Source organism: Hirundo rustica, chromosome 1 (genome assembly GCF_015227805.2).
Source record: "Hirundo rustica isolate bHirRus1 chromosome 1, bHirRus1.pri.v3, whole genome shotgun sequence".
Classification (NCBI taxonomy): domain Eukaryota; kingdom Metazoa; phylum Chordata; class Aves; order Passeriformes; family Hirundinidae; genus Hirundo; species Hirundo rustica.
In genome coordinates this window covers 113,564,867-113,585,595 of record NC_053450.1, presented here as the reverse complement: position 1 = coordinate 113,585,595, position 20,729 = coordinate 113,564,867, and the positions used below count along the sequence as shown (strand labels likewise).

The 20,729-nt window shown below is 50.9% G+C and overlaps 1 protein-coding gene across 1 annotated transcript; it reads right to left on the bottom strand.

Moving 5' to 3' along the window:
- Window positions 1–166: 166 nt before the first annotated feature.
- GASK1A (golgi associated kinase 1A) lies at window positions 167–9,168 on the bottom strand. Its single transcript, XM_040059520.2, has 4 exons — window positions 8,389–9,168; window positions 4,806–4,928; window positions 4,427–4,530; window positions 167–3,857 (listed from the first exon to the last, which is right to left on the bottom strand). The coding sequence occupies exons 1-4, from the start codon at window positions 9,166–9,168 to the stop codon at window positions 3,647–3,649; spliced, it is 1,218 nt and encodes a 405-aa protein (XP_039915454.2). The 3' UTR covers window positions 167–3,646.
- Between the last annotated feature and the right edge of the window lie 11,561 nt (window positions 9,169–20,729).

Genomic DNA, 20,729 nt, shown 5'->3' with positions numbered 1-20,729 from the left:
AAGACCACTGCTACAACAATAGTCCTATGTCAGAGCAGACTTTTTTCCCCTTTTTCACATAAATATTTAAGTAAGTACTGAAAGCATTAATAAATTGCTTTCTAAAAGCCAGATTATTTTTGTATCCAGAGATGCAACAATGAATTTGGATTTACTTGCTAGCTCTTGCCTTTCAGGCAGCAGTCAGCCCGCACTTCCCCTGTGCCACACGGTGGGTTTTGCAGAGCACCCTGTGGGGTCTCTGGGGGCAGAGACAACCCACCCTTAAGGGGGAGGAAGCACAAGGGTGGTTCACCATCTCGAGTGTCACCCCACTGGTGTCACCCCTGGCCACCGGGTGGGTTCAGTGAATGCTGGGGCTGCTCTGCGAGGTCCATACAAGACTGCAGAAAAGATTACTTCGTGTCCGGTGTCCAGCTCAAGAAGTGGCTCTTAAATGCAGCAAATGGGCATTTAGTTTACGGCGGGTGAGGCCAGCAAAGCCAGGAGCAGGCTGCTGGGGGTGCCCGGGGATCACCAGGTCTGGGGGGTTAAGATGAGGCCGAACAGGAGCAGTGACACGGTGCGCGTTTGCTCGTGTGAGTGCGTGTGCTCGGCAGGTTGGAGCCACTTGTTCCCAGGTTTCCAACCCCCAGGCCTTTCTTCTGCCAGCTGAAAGCCTGTGCACAGCCAGAGAGCTGTTAAACACGGATCCTGTCACTCCAGTCGCTGCGGGATGAAGCAGCTCCCTCCTGGTGGAGCTCCGTGGAGGTGCGTGCCCGTGCTCCCAAATGCTGTTCCCCCAAATGAGCACATTCCCGTGGTGCCAAGGGTGAGCAGAGGGGTGCCGCAGGGATTCCCCGCCGTCAAGGAGCCCTTGTCTCTCCACTGCTTCTTCCCTTGCTTAGCTGTTGCTGCTGCTTTCTTAAAGACAAAGCCATCCTGCAGCCAGCTTGAACCATCTTTTTTTGCGACCACACCCCAACACGACCTGTGATGATGAGCAGTAAAATTTGGTAAAACAGCATCCCTGCTCAAATCTAGTTTGTCAAGCACAGCCCCACATGAATATTTATAATTATATCATAGTTATAACCATAAAAGTAAGTTTATGATAGGAAATATGACATGATTGATAGCTGGAGCAAACCAAACCCAACACAACATGGCAAAGGCTGACGCAAGCAGTCCACAGGATGCCTCTGAATAGCCATGACCGCAGTTCAGAGCCTATGCTGGATACACAGGCAAGCTCATGGAAAAATGGACTAATTAGAGAAGATTAATGATCAGTCTCAGCAAGATCTTGGCTTTTGTTTCTCTTATTTATCCATACGTGGCTCTTTGTTAAATCACAAGGAATTTTGATTCACATGTATAACTGCATACAGATGTTCCCACATGTGTTTAGCCAGCAAACTCACATTACAACCAAAGAAATAGAATTAAAAAAACCCAAAACCCCGCTACCTTGTGCAATGTTAAGGTCGAGCAGATGCAACCAGAGGCAAGGCAAAAGCTGTTGGTACAGCTCAGCAATGTCCACAGCTTTGGCCACTGCGCAGAGCCCCCCACCTGTCTCTTGATTCTCACTGGGAACTTGGCTTACATGGGAGGAAAACCTCCCCTTTAATGAAATTTCTCACTTTAATGAGAAAAAGCAAGATTCTGACTCACGCTGTATATCTTAACTTACGCTCTTTTTACCTCACTGTTTTTCCCAGCGTATTTTTTGGATTTAATTATGTTACATTTAGTATCCTTTACTCTTACACAGCCATGCCTGGGAACAGCTTTTCATAGGACCCAGGATGAGTTATTTTGTTCTCTTTCAAGCTTAAAAGCTAAGCTCAACTCCCAGTAGTAAATCCCCGGGATTCAGGCTTTAGCAGGGTTTCCATGACCGTCATCCATCTCATGGCACAGCAAATGGGGTGATAATTCACGGGGTGGAGAGAGTGCTGGGGGAAAGGCTCTCCCTGGCTAATTGGAGGGCAGGACTCCAGGAACAAGCTGATGGCACTTTGGATGCTGCTGTGCCTGAGATGCTGAGTGCTGATGCTTCCTGAGAGCACTCATGCTTGCTTGTTGATTCATGTCACCCGCCTCTCGCTTCATCCTCTCTTCAGCAAGAGAGAAAAGGGGAAAAAAGGTAATTGCCTGTGCTTATCAGCATGGGTGTTAAAGCATCCCTTTACAGGCTCTCAAACTGACATTGTGCTGAGAAGGATGGAGCAGGGAAGGTATCCATACACAGCTTTTCCTCTCCCACTGCAGGGGTGGCCAAGTTCTCCAAAGCAATGGGACAGCTGCACCATGGTGCAGCTGGGTACCCAGGCCAGTCTCACTGAAATTTTCCAAAGCACAAGTGAATCGGAGTGCCTGAAGCATGGATGCTCTGCCTGTAACACAGGAAAAATTGAGGCCTTTAAAAAGCCTTCTGGTGGCAAATCATAAACCCACAGGCCAGGCAAACACTGAATGCATGCCTCAGCTGGGAGATACACTGTGGGGAAAGTTGGAGCCCATCCCTGCATCTTTTTCGTCCTATTCATTTTGATTTTGAATTATCTCTCAGCCCTGACACTTGAGGACCTGCCTAGCTAGGAGGCTGCTGTTCCTCATCAGAGTGGGCTGCTAGGCAAGAGCCTGAGGGGTGACAGGAACAGGATGGGCTCTGCTGGAGGTGCTAGCATGCTCAGAAAGCATTTCACGCTGGACTGCCTTCTGCTAAAACAGCCGGGCATTTTTGTTAAAACAAATTTCTGCAAGCCTGGGGAAGAGTTACATGTAGTCATGCCCAAGAGAGCAGTCAGAGTGCTTTCAAGAAGTGGGGTAGTTTTGCCTTTACTTCCCTGACAGTGAAGGGAAAGAGTGAACTAGAGATTTAAATCTTCAGATCTGATATTGACAGCATTGGCAGCAGCCCAGGCCCATCAAGGCACATGCATGGATCATGGCACATGGCACACAGCTCGTGGCTCTCACTGGCCATGGTACCATGGGCTACGTGAGCGCATCTGCTGCCCAGTGTTGCTGAGCTCCAAGGTCCTGCCTAGTCTCAGCTTCAGGCAGTGGCTCACACTCACTCCCAGGCACACTTCACCTCTTCTGCAGGGGGAAAGGCAGACCTCAGCTCTAGTGTCTTGTCTTTGTTTAATCCTTTAGAAAGCTCCCCTCTGCTTTCCCCCTAACTCTCTGTCTAGGATGTTTCAGAAATAGTGAAGACATCATCAAAAAGTCCAGCACAAGCCATGGAAAGGCTGCCAGTGACTTCTTCCATTGCTTCTTTAACTCTTTCCAGGGTCCTTGTCAGCTGTTCAACTGTCCAAGCCTCCAGTTTTCATAGTTTCTGTGTGTATGTTTGCATGCGTGTGAGTAAAGGCACCCAAAAAATTTCACTGAATTGCCCCTCCTTTGAAAATCCATGCTGAGACCATAACTTGATGACTGTTGCCTTTCACAAGCAGTTGTGGGTTGTCTTAGGAGTGATTCCATCTTGTGATTCCATCTGCTTCTCCACATCATCCTACGAGATGAAGCGAAACACCTTGTGGAGGGCCAAGCACCAGCACAGAGCCTCGTAACGTCCATGCCGAGGGCATGAGGTACATCCATGGCTGCTGGGATGCGCAAGGCAGGCACCGTGAGCCAGCCGGAGTTCGGCTCAGCGCGGCGAGTCCTCAAACACCTCCAGGTTGTGCTCTTGGATGTGGCGGAGCAGGATTTGTGCCCGCCTGTCAATGGTCCGGAGCAGGGGTTTCAGCCCCTCGGCACCACCCTGGCTCTCCCAGAGCTCCCGGTCCAGGCGCAGGGACTCCAGCAGCCGGCTCTGCAATCTGCCCGACCGCAGTGTGGCCACCGCCGCCGCCGGGAAGCTGCAGTGGAGGAGCAGAAGAGACAGGGAGGGAAGAGCTTATCCAGGGAAGGCTGAGCAGAGAGGAAAAGAGCAGCAGGGCACTCGAGCAAAGATGCTGCAAGAGGAAATGCACATCTACCCAGAGGACCGCAGGATGAGGAGCCTTCGACTTAAAACTCTGCCCATGGTGAGCACGTGAGATAGCTCCATCAGACACAGACCCAAACAAATTCCAAATCAAGAGGCCTCTAGCGTGCCAAAATGCCTCATGGGCAATGGCGCAAGAAATGCTGAAATACCTGATTATTCATTATTTTTGTGCAGCTGCCAATTAAAGAGGGGAATTAGGCACTGGAGCCTGCCATCAGTGACCCAGAGCAGAATAAAGAGATAGTTTCAGGGCAGGGGCACGTGGGACGTTTTTGTGAGCCTAGCCACCCACGCTGTTCTGGGTGGGAGACAGCCCTGATTCAGAGGGATGCCCCATCAGGGAGGCCAGGAGCAGCAAGAAGGTGAGCACACCCAGGGCTGCTCTGGACACCCCCTGAGTGCCAGCTCAGCCCTCACCTGGCACATGCAGATTCCTACCTGTCTATGCCTTGCAGGAGCCTGAAGTTGAGCTTCTCCTCAGGGTGCTGTGGCCTGCCTGCGTTGTCGATGAACACCAGGCGGGATGGCGCACTCCTCCGGACCTGCCAGCAGGATGAGAAGGAGAAGTTCACTCAGTGAAGAGTCACCACTGTGGGGGTTTAGGCTGCTTTTTAATGCAGTGAGAAAGCCTGAGAGTATTTGGGGGACAGCAGATGCCAGTGTCTATGTCCCTCCATGCCTGGGCATACCTCCCAACAGGGATCCAGCATCACCATGGGACCTACCATTCCCTTTGCTACAACCTCAGCCCTGCAAGTGTCTCCCAGGCACCTTCATGTTAGCCCCAGAGCAGCCCTTGCACAGCAGGGAGACATACCAGGATATGGACCAGGACCAGCTCTGCTGGATTCCGGCACTTCTCATGGAGCATCTCCTCCACGCAGGGCTCAGAGGGATCAGGCTGAAAGCCACAGCAGTAGCGGTCCAGGCGGTCGTGAACCTGCAGGAGACATTTGGGGACCTTAGCAGGGACATATGCCTGGGATGGGGAGGTCCTGTTGTGAGCTACTCTTGTACAGAGGAAAATAAAACAGCTCTAGGGATCCTCAGGAGACGTGCAATGGAAAAGCCGCATACACTGTGGAGTGAGAGGAATGGAAGAACACATGCAAAACCTTCATGCATGAAGAAGGTGATGACAGAGGTGATGGTGACAGGCTTTTCTGATGGAATTCAGATTCCTGGTACCTCCACATTCTGTATCTGCACAGAGTGAAGGGGGCGTGCTTCCAGCTGAAATGAAGGGATGATGTACATGATAATGAATGAATTAAAAAAAAAAAAAAAAAAAAAAAAAAACACAAACAAAACACCCAAGGAAACCTAGAGTCTGAAACATCAGTTTTATTTTTCCAAGTCCTGGTGCTCTGTGTAACGATTTCATCTGGTTCCTGTCACATAGGCAACCTTTCATCCATCCCTACGGTAACCTGAGCAGCTCTCACTGGAAAGATGAATGGAAAAGCATTGGCAAGGGAAAAAGCAGCCTGTGCATATGCAGAGCATGCCTGACATTTAAGATGGGCCACGGTGACTTCTTTTAGCTACATTTGTGTTTAATCATTTGCAGGTGCTGCTAAGGCTCCATGTCGTCCAAGCTGTCAAACCTCCTGCTTCCCATCCCAGTTCCTTGCAGAAACCCTGGAGCTGCTTGCCAACTTCCAGTGTTTCCACACCCTTGGAGGAACGCAGGGCTTTTAAAAGACATAAATCTCTGCCAGTTCCCGGCCTCAGTATTTATGGAGCTTCCTCTGCTTTGTCAGGAGCACCTGGTACATCCTCTGGGGTGATTTGTGGGGCAGACCTCATTGGCCATCAACAGACCTCTCATGGCTGTGTGTTGACATGACCCTGTAGGGGAGCCACCTCACCTCCTCCCCTCTCAAGGCCTGTTTACAAAAAAACCCCATATATATATATATATATATATATATATATATATATGCACTCCTTGAAATATATATGAAATATATATAAAATATAAATTATTTTCTGGTTGCAGCATGAAAATGTCTGACTCGCTGATTTTGCTCGGCACTGCTGTTGCCAGTTCAGGAGGCAGGGCTCAGGGGGCAGAGAGGCTTCTGGAGCCACTGGGAGGGCTGGAGCAGATCTCAGGTGAGCCAGAAGGGATCTATCTACAGGTGACAACAAGACATAAGCCAAGTGACCCACAGTGGCTGCCTATTTCCTTCACCCTAGCAATTAGCACAAGTTACCAGTTACAGGCTGTGCTTTGACAGAGAGTTCAGTCTGAACCCAAACACTGACCAAGCACTGCAGAAGATGCTGCAGGGAAACATGAATTGTGATCTCCATGGCCATTCCATTAATAACTCTTCGAGAAGAAGGATTAGTCTCACACTGGAGCCTCTTAAACCTTTCTGTTTTCTGAAGTTTAATGAAGCACTCAGGTCAGTATTTCTCCATTGGGAGACACTCCGGTTAAAAAGTGCTTGAGCATCTTCTCACAAAACACATGGAAACAGAACAAAATATCACATTTCCTTCACATATCTCTTTGGTCTGCCTACTGGAGAGCTCAGCATGCCAACTTCTCTCACCTGCTATGTTATTTTTCAGGCTGCACAGAAGGTGAAGACAACCTGAGAGAACTTACAGAGACATTAAATAGGCTCAGCGCTCCACTCACCCGCCCACGAGCACTTGCGAAACCAAGGTGGATTGGTGCTGAACCCACAGAGGTGTGAGCTGGAGGCAGATCTGGTGTCCAAGAGAAGCCTCAGGAGAGGGACCAGGTGGCTGTGGAGATGCTGAGAGTGCCCTGACATGCTGACAAGCCCTCCCTCCCCTGGCCCTCCCCTGATGTTTTGGTACTAATTTCTTGTTTCCAGGGCTTAAAGAGCTCTGATTCATGAGAATTTTGGTATTATTTCTAGAACACAAATACAAGAGCCACACCTCCCATCCAAGCTCAAACACTACCAGAAGCTCACCTTCAGCCCCTCTTATGCCCATCCTGGAGTATCCCCTTGCACCTGAAAGGTTTTTCCAGTTATGATTTGGCCTGGGATGGCTTCCCCCAAGTTTCATTGCTCTCCCTCTGGCTGGGAAGAGGGTGTCCCAGGGCAGGGATGTGGCTGCAGAGTTGGTTTGGTTTTGGCCCTCTTTAAAGTGCAGGACAAAGCCATCAGCAGCTGCCCCTTTTCTACCAGGTTTGGAATTTTGCCTCCAGCAAAGCTTTGCATGTAATGGGGCGTTCCCTTATGGCGAATTCCAAGAGAAATCAACATAGAAGAAGACAAATTTCAAGAGCAATTGAAGAAAACTACTAAGATTTCAATGCCAATGTACAACAGGGCTCAAATCTCACAAATTCTCCTTCCCCAGCAAGGGTGTGAGATGCTAAAGCCTTTTCTGAAAGATGCTACTCCACTTCTAAAATATCATCTTTACCTTTTTGTGACTTTTCTGTATAGGATGATTCCTTTAGAATTATTGAGCAGAACCTGTGGATTGCCCTTGAATTTATCATTGCACTGCTTCAGCCCTTGAGGAGGAACTCTCCTTAGAACTAGATACTTTCTTCTGCAGTCTTGGCCTTTCCACTGCACTCAGCAGTATTTTGGCCCGGGGAAGGGAAGGGGATTAGTTAATCTTCTCATTTCTCTGGTTGTTTCAGATAAAATATTTGCCAGCCCAGCCAGAACTGCTCTACCTCTGCCAGCCATAGTTATAAAAAGAGAGAAAGAATAAGGAAAACATATTTTAGTAGTTTGGGGTTTTTTCTTTCTTCCCTTTTTTTTTTTTTTTTTTAAATTATTAATACTTGTCCTTTCAGGCAGTTTCCTCCTGTCTGATAACCAGCCCCCAGGTGCCTAAACAGGCTTTCTTTTTCTCCACAGAAATCACTTTTGCTTCCTCACAGCTGCCCTCCAAGACCTGATAACTCTCTAGGATATTGTTGTAATCCCTTGTAGCAGCAGGGTATGATTTTCCAGACAGAAGATTAAGTGCCATTAATGCCGAGGAGGAGGAAGGCGGTGCCGTCCAAGGCAGGGCTCCTTACTTCCAACGCCAGCAGCACATCTCTGAGTTTCGATGTGAAGGGGCTGATGCAAGACATGCTGCTTATCCCTAGGGACATCTCTAGGGATGTCCCAAGCCTCTGCCAGCACAAAATGAACAGCAGAAAGCTCGCCCACGTCAGGACAGGCTCACCACAACCTGCCTGCGCTTCCCCTGCAAGTCCCAAACGCGGACCATACTCAGGCCAAAGCGCTTCTGGCACGAAGTTCTGCTGCGAAAATGCATCCCAAGAAACCAAAGCCTACGTGAACCCACAGAGCAGAAGGAGACCATGGCCAGACAATACAGGTGCAGGGGAACCTGGGTGCCACAGCTGATGGGACAGGTGGCATCAATCACCACGGCCCTACCTGGAGAAGAAAGTCAAAGAGAGCCAGGCGGCTCCATTCGCTGTGTGGGATGCTGGAGCAGGGAGCGTCCCTGGCCACCACCGTCGGTCTGCGGGGCTGCAGCATCTCCTGGTACTGCAGCCATCCCAGGGCACAGGAGTTCTGGTCATTGCTGGCATCCTCCAGGTGCTGGAGGTCAGGAGCCCACCAGATGATGGGGCGCAGGGCGCCGTTGGTGTAGCTGTAGGGCAGGAGGCGGCTGGAGAAGCGCCGGGCCACGGCGGGCAGGCTGCGGTTCAGCCCCAGCACCCTGTCCAGGTGGAAGGCCAGCACCTCGTACAGGTCCCCGGGGCGCTTGATGAGCCCACAGCGCCCATCCTGGCAGTCTCCTTCTGGGCTGGCTGAGACATCTCCCTCGGCATCCCCCACGGCACGCAGCCCCACTCGCATGACTTGCCCGTGGGCAGGGACACGGGTTTTGGAGACCACCTGCCCCCTGGACAGCAGCCACATCTTCTGGAGGTCGTCAGCAGAGAGCCACGGCGGAGTGTCCCTCCCCGCCCCTCGGCGCCTCCTGCTCCGGCCAGGGGCCCGCTCCTGCCGCGGGCGAGTGCGGGGCACGGGGAGCCTCCTTCTGTAGGCCCGGGCTGCAGACGCGGGGACCGCCGCCCGCGGGGGCCCTGCGCGGGGTGAGGCCGGCAGCGGGAGCAGCGAGCGGGGCGGAGGTGGGGGCAGGTGGATGAGGGCCAGCAGGGCCAGGGCCAGCAGCACCCCGACAGCTGCTGGGGCCGCGGGCTTCATCCCCGTCCTTCGCCACGGTCGCTGGGCCTGCGGGGACACAAAGGTGGAACGGTGCTGGGGTGTTACTGCAGGCAGAGTCCTCCGTAGGGTTTGCTTCGGAGAAGCAGCCCCTCTGCTTGCGCGATCCCTGCGAGAGGTATTCCACAGTTATGGCTGGTGCCGTGATTTGTGTCACAAATTAGCTGCAGCCCCTTCAGAAGCAAATCAGAGCGAGGGCTCACTCCCCAACACAGAGGTTGCCGTATCTGCACCGCCAAGGTACAGAATGACCTTATGGTCAAATATTTCTCTTTAAAGACCCAAGAAATGGAAAAAAAAAAAAAAAAAAAGTCCAAACCAGAGTAAATTCCTGTCTAGATGTGAACACTTTCCAGTTCCTAAGAGGTTTTATTTTTCAGACTTTACTCTGGGCACCCTCACTGGTTCCTATTCTGGTTGTACACTGTACCCATAACTTGGGTATCTCAATGTGTGCTGAGACAAGAACTCTGGAGCTCTGCCCATCACTGTATCTGGCAAAAGCAGGGCAGGTCCAAGTGTCAGTCAAGACCTGTGACTGGCTATGTTTCAATAAAAAGGGTGCAAACTCCTGTAGGGCAGAAACACCTCTCCTATGAAGACAGGCTGAGAGAACAGAGATTGTTCAGACTGGAGAAAGCTCTGGGGAGAACTTCCAGCACCTTCCTGTGCCTAAGCTGTGCCTACAAGAGAGCTGGAAAGGGACTTTTTAGAAGGATGTGGAGTGACAGGACAAGGGAAAAGGACTTTAAACTTTAAGAGAGGTTTAGACTGGATATTAGGAAAAAATCCTTAACTGTGAGAGTGTTGAGGCATTGGAATCGGTTGCTCAGATAAGCTGTGGAGGCCCCATCCCTGCAGTGCTCAAAGCCAGACTGGATGAAACTCAGAGCAACCTGGTCTAGTGGAAAGCGTCCTTGCTCATGAAAGGTGGGTTCAAATTAGATATCTTCAAGGTTTGCTCCAACCCAAACCCTTCTATGAGCCCATGACACAATCCATGCTATACGTGAAACCTAAAGTATTCTGATTCCCAGCACTAAGGAACTGCCTTTAAACATCCGGGGCTGCCTTAAGCACAGGACATTCCCCTTTTAGGCTGAGGTAGAGGGCAGTGATGGGGCAGCACTGTGACATTCTCCATGCTAATCCAGTCTCCAGACCACGCTGCACTCGTGCCTCATTGCCTCAGGTTTGGGAAGCCTCACACACTTCAGGAGGCTGGAGCCACAAAAAGCACCTTGGCACCGTTTCTCTGCTTTCAGCAGGCATTTCCAACCAGCTCAAACCCACACTGGAAGTCAAGACGATGGTCAAGTGGATACATTTTTTTCCAATTATTTATTTTGGAAGCACAAGCATATCCATGGCAGACACAGCAGGACAATCTATTGCCAAAGAAGGGATAAAAGACTGTTTATAAGAGGAAAAGCTTGAAAAATGGAGCTAAAAAGCTGGGGAGGTGAGAGCCAGCAGCCAGAATTACTTCCAGAAAGCAGCTGGACAAGCAAAAGCATTTCCAGCCCTGGGGCTTTAGGACCACAGGCTCCCACTGACCACAGGGACCCACCACCAGCACAACTCCTGCCCCACAAGCAGCTGCCCCAGGCGACCCCAGTGCACGAGCTTATGAGCTGACACAGCACTATCCTGAAATCCACCAGGTTTCCTGTCCTCAGCCTGGGGAGACTGCTTCAGGCAGCCCCCTGGTGAGGAGCCACATCCCTTGCAAAGACACTGCTGAGGTGGGTAAGAGTCACTGACTCACTGGCCTCACCAAAGGGGTGTTCCTTCCATGCCTCCCTTTCAAGGACTGAGCAGATTTAATGCAGTTTACAGGAGCTATTGATGGTGCACTTGGAGTGATTCAGCTTTATTGCTCTCACTTAATTGCTCCTCTCCCAGAAATACAATGTAGTGCAGCAAAATATATATCTGCTGTGCCAAATCCTTTTTTCAGACAGGGTTTACACCAGCCTCTGCCAGGAACCAGGGGCTGTCTGGTACAGGGCTTTGAGACCTGCTGGGGCACCTCTGCTTTATCTCCTCCCAGGATGGAAAGGACCTAGTCCAGGGTGAGATTGTCCAAAGAGGGATGTCCTATCCTAGATCACCAGCAGGGTTATTCAAGGCTTGGCATTAACTGTCCCAGGCATCAAACTACATGGCTAAATCATTGTCTTAGGTGCCTTTCTGGGGAGGGGATAAGCATGAACACCCCTATGCACCCTGAGGGGCAGCAGGACTTCTGTCAAGAGGCTGGTTGTGATGCCTCCCCAGCTCTCTCCCACTTGGATGGGATAATGAATTACTGTGGAACCACAGCCAATGCCAGGTGACACAGGCAACACCCAAGCTCAGCTACAAAACCTTCATGCCCCGGATTTCAAGCAAATCCTGCAGTGTGCAGACACACATTCTTTCCCAAACCCCTGCAATTCACATTTGGCCTCCAGAGCAAGAGTTTAGGGGAGGTGCAATGTCTAAATCCTAGTTTAACCATAGTAAAATAAATCTGTGGCATGTAAAGGGCTGATCCTGGTATCCTGATACCCACACTCCTTTCAAATCATCACTCTAAGTGCCTCACAATCTGTTCCTCTGGCCTCAAAGTATGCTGAATTAGCAGCACTGATATCTATGGAATCAATCCCAAAGGATAGGGCTAACTGCAAATCTCAGTATTCCCATCTGCATCCAGCCAAGTCCCTTCCCAATCTGTGCTTTCTTGGGCATGTTTTCCCAGCACCTCCCCTGTCTCACCCTTCTGGAGAGACACAGCCCATCCTACTCTCACTAAAAACCCCCCGTAACCCTTTTCTTCAGCACGGAGGACTTTCAGAGTGATTGCTTTTGTTACCCAGATGATAATAACCCTCTGGTTGCTTATACCACCTCTGGGTATTTAAAAAGCCTGTCTGCCAAAATTCCACTATCCTGGGGGGAGAATGCATGTGGGAGCCACATGGAGAGCCTTTAAAACACGGCAGGAAAAATCCTTTCTAATCCACAGCTGGAGAACAGAGTATGCCAAATGGATGGCAATGATAGCTGGGTTTTTAATGTCAAGTCAGTTTACAGTCCAAGTGGTTAAGGAATCATTACTGTCCAAACCCACTTTGTCTTCCCTGTCAGTAAGCTCGGGTTTGGGCATCACAAGTTAGAGCCCCATCACTTTCCCACCCTGAACTTGAAACCCTGGGCTGTGAAGCTGGGCAAGGGCCAGTGCAGGCTCCCTTTCCCAGCACCATTCAGGGTTTCCCTGCCACATCAACAACAAAAAGAAATAAAAATGGTGCAATTTTTATTGCACTCTGTGAATAACACTGTGCTATTTCTGGTGGTTGATATTACAAATTTAATAATAACCTAAGTGATAAAACATTGCAGAAATAATACTGTATTTACAAGCCCTAGGTAAATACTTTTCCAAAGAGTCTTTCTCTGAGCCCATGCTGTAAAAAAATGCTGCAGTTTAAGCTGTGGCTTCGATTCAGCCTGAAATGCAAACCATACGTACAGCTCTGCTTTGCCAGGCTGACATACTGACAGTACAGCATGTCTTTGCCAGAAATTAGGTCCTTTTCCCAGCAGGCAAAATCCATAAAAAGGCTTAAGAAAGGTACTACTTGTTCCAGGATGCCAATAAGTAAATAATATATATTCTCACTCATCAGAGGGAGATACAGCACAGCCCAAGTTCTGAAGGCACAGTGGAGAGCTGTGCAGCTTTGATGCTAGGAGATAAAACTTTCTAGTTGGGAGTGAGGTGGGGGAGGGTTGTCCTTGACATTGTTCTCCCAGGACGCCTGAACCTTGGCAAAATTTGAAGCAGAGAAGCCTGTTTTCAATTTCTTTTCAAAGTGCATCAAATTGGCTTTGTCGAGCTTGAAAGAAAAGAAAAACAAACCCAAACTTCATTATCCAAGAATGTAAGAAACAGCCCTGAGTCTAGAAAGATGCCATGGAAATACGTGGCTGTTGAAAACCGGATTGATTCCTGCTTTCCTCTGGCACTCAAAAGAGTCCTCCTGCCCCTGCAGCGGCACTGCAAGGCCCTTTCAGCAGTAAATCCCACTATCCCAAAGAGGTGCCCAAAGGAGCCAGGACGGCTCAGCCATGGCCATGTCACCCTTGGTCACCTGCCTGCCTTAGACTCCCCAGCTCAGAGGACTTTGCCAAAGGCAACCAGCTGATGAGCAGGTTAAAGGCAGGCCCGTGCATTTATCTGGGTGCATTCTGCACGAGGGGTGCAACACACAGGGCTGTGCTCACCCTCCCAGCTCCGTGCTCCCTGCCCGCCCAATGAACCGCAAAACCGCCTGGGCAGCAGGAGGTGCAGCCTGCCGTGACCAATTTTAACAAAGACTGCTTGAAAAACAAGTGGGAAACCTTCTCTGCCTGCCCCCCACCTCTGAGAATGTCTCCAGAGCCTTGCACCCACACACGGCGCTCGCAGCAGCTCCGGGTGCAATGGGAGAGCAGCCGTGTCAATCAGATCTGGGAATGGATCAGCCTCTTCTTTTTCGTATTGTGCAGGAGGTTTTCTTGGTTTGTTAAGGGCACGGCATGTGAGCTGGAGACCCAGAACCGTGCTGAGGACATGGAAGGAGACAAAACCTCTCCATCCCCGGAGTGACTCCGGGCAAGTCTGAGCAGAAGGAAATGCTTGGCAGTGTCCGTCGCCCATCATTCAAGTGCCTGAGTGCCTTCCTATATTATCCTGCTCAGGGAAGATAGATGGCTCACAGAGTGGGAATTTACTAAAGACAGCTATTAAATGATGATTGCCAGTCCCAAAGGTAGCTCTGGCTCAGAGTGGCTCCCCAGGAGGGCAGGTCTGCTGTGTTCCCCCAGCACACTGGGACAGTCCAGCAACACTCACATCACCATGGGGCATGAAGAATAGGACAGCCCTTCATCCGGCCTCATGATCCAGCAAAGTGGCTGCAATTTCTAGCAGATTTGTGTCTGGGTTTTTCTTCCTGTCCAGAGGTGAAGGGTTTTTTCCTCAAAAATGCCCTTCCAGAGGGGAGAACCATGACCCCACTACATTTCAGCACTCTGCAGACACCCTGAAGACCATCTGTCTGGTTCCAGGACAGGGATGTGGCAGGCAAGCCATGCCTGTCTGCTCAAGGTGCTCCTCCAGCCCCACTTCCACACAAGTGGCTAGGGAAGCTCAAGCCAGGCACTGAGAAGGTGGGAAAGGGGACTGCTCCCATAAAGCCTTTGAAATGGAGTCACAGCAAACATTGGGTCAGCTGAGGCTGGGCAGATGGAAATGTGACACATGACCACACAATTCCCTGCAGAATCAGCAAAGTCCTCAGAGATGGCACACAAACCTCCCCACCAAGACGTCCAAAACCAAACCAGAAAATGACTGAGTTAAATTGCCTGGGATGAAACCTTTAAACATGCTGTACTTTGCTAAATTTTGGACAGTCGGCAAAGTTTCTGGGATCATTTATAGCCTAAGTGCAAGACAAGTGTGCCTTGCACTAGCAGAGAGCAGCACTTTGGCAGCAGCATAAACAGATGAAACAGTGTTGGCACTGTTCAGTCTGAGCACTGACTTCGAAGGGATGGTGCCAACACACCACCTTTAACTCAAATATTATTGCCTTCACAGTTCTTCCCAGTTATCACTAGGGCCTTGGGGCAGCGATTTTATAAGAACCTGAAAACCTTCAAGCTCCACAGCCTCTCTCTAGTAATAACCTAGAGTGTCCTTGGCTCCAGGCCCTGCATCAGCCCCTCGAACTTTTTACTTCCCTGGGATGAAATGTCCTGTTTCTTGCTCTAAACCTCCCACCCAGACCGACAGTTTCTGTTTTTTGTAAGGCTCCTTGACCTGGAGGTTGTTCTCTGCACAGCCCCTTCTCACACATCCATCATCCAAAGGATGATTTTGAACAAAATCTTCAACTATAGCTGAAAACTGCTCTGTTTAACAGTGCTATTCCCATTGCACTGTCTGCTCTCAGTTGAGTTATGTGCCAAAGAAGTGCAGCAGAAACACAGGCTTGTAAACTCCTTGCCCTCTCCAGGAGCAGCTTAGAAGAGCAGCAAGACCCCCAGCATCCCAAATGTCCTGTTCAGTATTTCTGAAGAAGGAAGACCTGGAGCAGGAGACAGAGGACACACCTAGAAGGAAACAGATGGGCAGCACTGGCTGGAGGACACCACACCATGAGGTACATGCAGTCAAGGTCAGGGTTGCTGCTTGGGGGGGGACCCAGAGGGGACACACACACCTTGTCCTGCACCTGGTGTGGACTAAAGCCCTGCAGGGTGCTGGCAGGGACTTGCTTGTCCTGTGATGACACTGTCCTTACCCCAAAATCATGGGATTTTGGGCAAAAGGAAAGAGTCATAATTCTCCTCACTCCCACTGTGTAAATCTCAGCTTGCAGACAGTTAATACTCAGCTCTGTGTGGGATGGACAGGGAGTTTTTCATCCTGGTGCTATGGACACTGCAGGTCAGGACCATTCTGGTTTAATTCCAGAAGCCAACACAAAGCACAACAAAAATAAACAATCTCTAGGATGCCACACTTCTTCTGCTTAAAGTAAGCAAACGAAAAGCTTTCAGACGCCTTATCTCTCTCCTATTTAAGTTCAGAGTCAGGGCTTGTACTGCAGACTCTTGCACTTAGCTGGATCTTCTACTTCTTGGAGACACATCTCCCAAGAGACTGATGGCAGTCTTTCAGGACACGTCCCTCAGACGCACAGGTCTGCTGTCATTCCCATGTACAAACATCTCCCTCACTTTTCACCACTAAAAGTGATACCAACCTGCACCCAAATCATCCAGATCACTGAGGACCTGAAACAGCATCCCATGTTCAAAGGAGACAGTGAGGACCTGGGCAGCCCTGAATGCACAACTGTCCTGCTATCCTCACGAGACAAGGGAGGTCTTCCTCATCTTCCCTCCAGTCCCTCCGCTCATTCCCCTAACATAACCCTCACACTTGCACAAGAGCAGCACAACCTAGAAATTCCTGGCAGAGATGTCAAGGAGGGAAGGCAGCAGTTTTGTGAGGCTGTTGCTCGCTCACTCCACCACTGCTGTGCAGGCTCCTGCCAGGTTTCCCTTTTCCCCCTCCCCTCGTCCCAGTTTCCCGGCCAGCCCGCTGCACTCAGCTCCGTAAGTTTTCAGAGCAGCTTTCCCATCTGCCTGCCGAACCAGCAAGTAGGGGGCCCCTTCCCCAGTGAAACAGATGTGGCTTGCCTTTGTGCAACATCTGCGCCTCATGCCCTGCTCATTTTGAACAGTCTTGCCTTTGTTTCTGAGGGGTTGTGCAGGGGATGCTTTGGAGGAGGGCAGCAGCCCGTGGCCCGTGGGCTGGACTCCTTCCCTTCAAGCCCCACACACAAACTGCCTCCAAACCTGAGTTCCTTCCGAGGAAAAAGAATATGCTCTGTTCCTGTGGCATTCTGGAACTGACAGTTCTGCTCCTCAGCAGGTTCCAGCCACAGACCATAGCTTAGGAGCCGACTCCTTTGGGATTTCCAAACCCAGGGACGTGAGAACTGGAATCTGAGAGCCATGGACCCCCTTCCTCACAACTCCCCTCGTCCCGGTAGTTTCTCTTGCTGCACCTCTGGGCTGCTCACCAGCTCTGGTTTGGCACCCCCAGAGGGGCTGTGCTGCTGCAGCTCCTCTGCACATAACAGAGGCAAAGAGCAGAGGTGCTAGAAAGCCATGTCCCTCTTGCACATGTTCTGGGCTGTATTTAATGTGGGGAGGAATGCATTACAATAAAATCACATTTTATTGCCTCCTGCTCTCGATAAGTTTGCCAATCCTGCTTGTGAGTGCCTGGAATGCTGCTAAAACTCTCACACATTTTGGCATTTGGCTCAGTTTTATTTATTTTACCTGGGGTTATATTTTTTCTGTACTTTGGGGAGGAGGAACTTTGATCCGCTTATTTTCAGTTTTCATTTCTAACTGGTGGACCAGCAGCACCAGGGAACAGGAATGCTTGCTTGGTGCCTACTGGGGGCTCACAAAACCCTCTTTGGGGTGTTGGCAAGGAGTAGCACTGGATTCCCTTGTTGGAGTTTCAGTGGAGGTTGCCCAAGACAGACAGTTGGGTTTCCCTGAGCTGGCTGTCAGGTTTTTCCCTTCCTGGAGAGCAGGAAAAGTGCATTCGTGGGATTCCAAAGGGGAGGGAGAAGGAGGAAGACAGCGGGGCCTTTCAGCCCTGTGGGCCTTCTTCAAAACAGAATTGCTCATACCAGCCCTGGTCTCAGCTGCAGAAAGGTAACCCTATTCCCCTCCTGCTAAGCCATTACATCTGAAAGAGAAAAAAAACGGGAAGAAAACTGCTTGCCACTTGGCTCTGGGTGCTGCCTGTGTCCCGCAGACCCCAACCTGGGCAAAGCCTGCTGGCAGCCACCCCCCATCCCGCTTATTCTCCTAGCAAAATCCATGGGGTGAGCAAGCGGAGCAAATATGGTATGAGCACTGGTGCAGCCAGACCCACAGAAAAGGGGCTTTTCCTGCAGGACAAGACAAGTAGCTGCAGGTGGGCTGGAGTTACTGAGCACTGGAAATGGAAGGGGTAATTGGGGCATCTGTAATCAGTGTAATCAGCCCCTCGTATTTAGACTGCCTCGTACTAGGCAAACAACAGCAACTTGAAACTACTCGCTGGCAGATTTTGAAGGCAGAAGAAAGAAGATGTTTCTGTAATGCAGTCATCCCCCAGCACTCTCTGCTGCGGCAGGTCGGGCATGTCCAACAAGAAGCCGGCTGCAGGCGTGCTCTCCATACCAACAGGGGAGCTCACAGCTGGCATCCCTCTGGCTTTCTGCAAGGGGTCACCCCCCCAGTGATTTTGAAAGGAGTCAAAAATCATCTTGAGCATTTTGTTTGGGGGTTTGCTGCAAATGAAGCAACAAGATGATCCGCTGGGGGCACAGCCTGGATTTATTCCTCAGGACCACCACTGCCCTGGCCACAAGCGCCCAGAGCAAACCGAGGTTATGGGCAAAATCAAAGCAGTCAATGCAGGAGCTCACAAAGGGGAAAGGATACAGAAGCAGACCTTCCCTTGCCAAGGCGAAATGGAAATCCTGGCAAAAAGTGAATACCCCACTCTCACAAGGGAGACTACACCAGGTACCTGGCTCAGGCTGTACAGGCTTTGAAAAGCTTCATAGTGAAGGCTTGTACAGAAAAATGTTACTGCAGACAAAAGGCTGGTATGGGGAAAGTTGCCTTGCTTCTCCCTTATACAGGGAGGAGTTATCTCCAAACCCAAAACGGGTAACATGAGCCCCAGTCTTGTCATTTTTTCCTGCTGCTGAAGTTCATTAATTCAGAAACCCAAAACAGCCTATGCAAACTGTAGGATGGAAAGTGTAAAGCATGCCACTAGTGTCCCATGTACACAAACACACACTCCAGCGAAGGCTGGCACAGCAGCATTGTCCCCAGAGGTGCTCTGAGTCATCAGCACACTCTTGAGGACATAAAAATGCTTCAGTGACACAAATGACCAGTTTCTGGCAGCAGCACCAGGCATCTCCTCAGCTCATCCGTCACAGGTTTGCAATCCCTGCCCAACACAAGCTTGGCAAGGGCTGAGGTGGTGAAGTAGGGACAGAGTCCCCCGCCCCAGTGCAAACTCCCTGGCACAAGACGCCCCCTTCCCCCGATGGGCCAGGGTTAATGGGGCATGGGGGTCCATCCCAGCTCAGCTGACGTGTGCTTGGGATGTTCCAAACTGGAGCACTAAAACTAGGCAACATGAAACACCACCCTGAAGTTTGGAATATGCTACAGATGTGGATGAACCTTCTGATGCTGAGGAAGCACAACATTTCTTGGGAGGGATGTGAAGTTTTCCCTTGCCAGATTGGCCGACTTTGTGGCTTTTTGATCACAGTGCTGCGCTTTGTCAGGACCGAACAGAAAGCACAGAGCGGCTCTCCGTGATCTCTAGCTGCACTTCGCTGCCGGCACCCCACGCCGCTCGCCTGCCTGAAGCAGTGCCACCTGGCCACTTAAATGAGGCGGGGTTTGGCGGAGGGCTGTAATCACCTCCCTGGCTGACAGCAGTGCTTTAGCTACAGCAGCCCCAGGCACTGCCTTCAGGGGCACCCTGACAATCTGCTCTGACCGTCCCTAGTGCATTCTTACAATCTGCTTGGTCCATCCCCAGTGCTTTTAAGGACAGGAAAGTGCTGTAGCGTTTCCCCGCCTCGCTTGCCTCACCGTGCTCTGACCCTCCGAGTGGTCCCGCACAAGCCGCCCCCAGGATGGAGAAACCCGGGCTACCTCATCCCGCGGGGAAAACCCAGCATTGCTCCCCACCATCAGCTCAGAAAGGAAACCCCGAAATCCTACCATGTCTGGCAGCAGCAGCAGCAGCAGCCGACGCTCTTCTCCTCATGTGCTTCACCGCCTGTGCGCGACACGGCACACGGTCACCTCCTCCGTCGGGTGCCGGTCGCCTGTGGCACTTCCATACGACACCAGGAACTCACTCAGAACACACACACACAAAAATTTAAAATAGCAAATAAAAAAATATATATACATCCAGCAACTAATCAGCCCGCTTCCTCTCCCCAGGCCATTAACCCCTGCCGGGGGCTGTCACCCAGGGGTGCCCCTCCGGGCTGTCCGCAGCCCCTGGCGCCCAGCTCCGCATGCCAGGGGCTGCTGGGCTCCTGTCACCACACGCCAGCGGGCGGCTCCGCTTCCCCCTGCGCGGGCGGGAGGACACCCTTCAAACTTCAGCTGGGAGTTTTCAAACTCTGCCTCATCCCAGACCCACCTCCCGGTGGGGAGGGGAGTGGAGAGGCTGGGAAGGGGGGAACAGGCATTTGAAAAGTCTCTTTTTCACAATAAAAGCCCTTCTTGTTGCTTTACTCCTGGTTTGTGTTTTTTGGGGTGGGTTTTTTTTGTTTTTTGGTTTTTTTTGGTTTTGTTTTTTTTCAATACCAAGGGCCAATTTGAGCCAGAAGGAGATGAAGATACACATGCTCCTCCCAAGCCCATTTGTTCTCAGTGACCCCGGTGCCAGCCAAGTAGAGGGACCACTGGAGCCCCAGGGGCCGCAGAGACCCAGAGCCAGGAAAGCAAACCAGAAATCTGCTCATGAGTGCCCAAGAAAATGCTCTTTGCAGGTCTTTTTTAGCATTTCTTTGCCTTTCAGTAATGGTCCAGCAAAAAGCTGTGCCACATCAGTGCCTGGAGCAGATGCAGGCCTGGGAGAAGATTTCTTATCTGCCTAAAAGGCAAAAATGCATTAAAACCACTTTTAGGGTGCTCAGGCACCTGTTTTTCTGGGGCATACAATGCCTGCAAGCAGCCAGGAGAGGGGCACAGGGGAAGAGGACCCTCACCACACCCAGCAGTGCAGACTGCAGCATGCTGAGCCCTGCAGTTCCCCCACCCAGCGCCTGGTGTAGGGTGCATCCTAGGTGCCACCTCCTCAGCCTTCTGGGAGGAGAGGATCTGGAGGCATTGCTTTGGAAAGCACTCTGTTGTTTCAAGAGCCCTCCATGGCC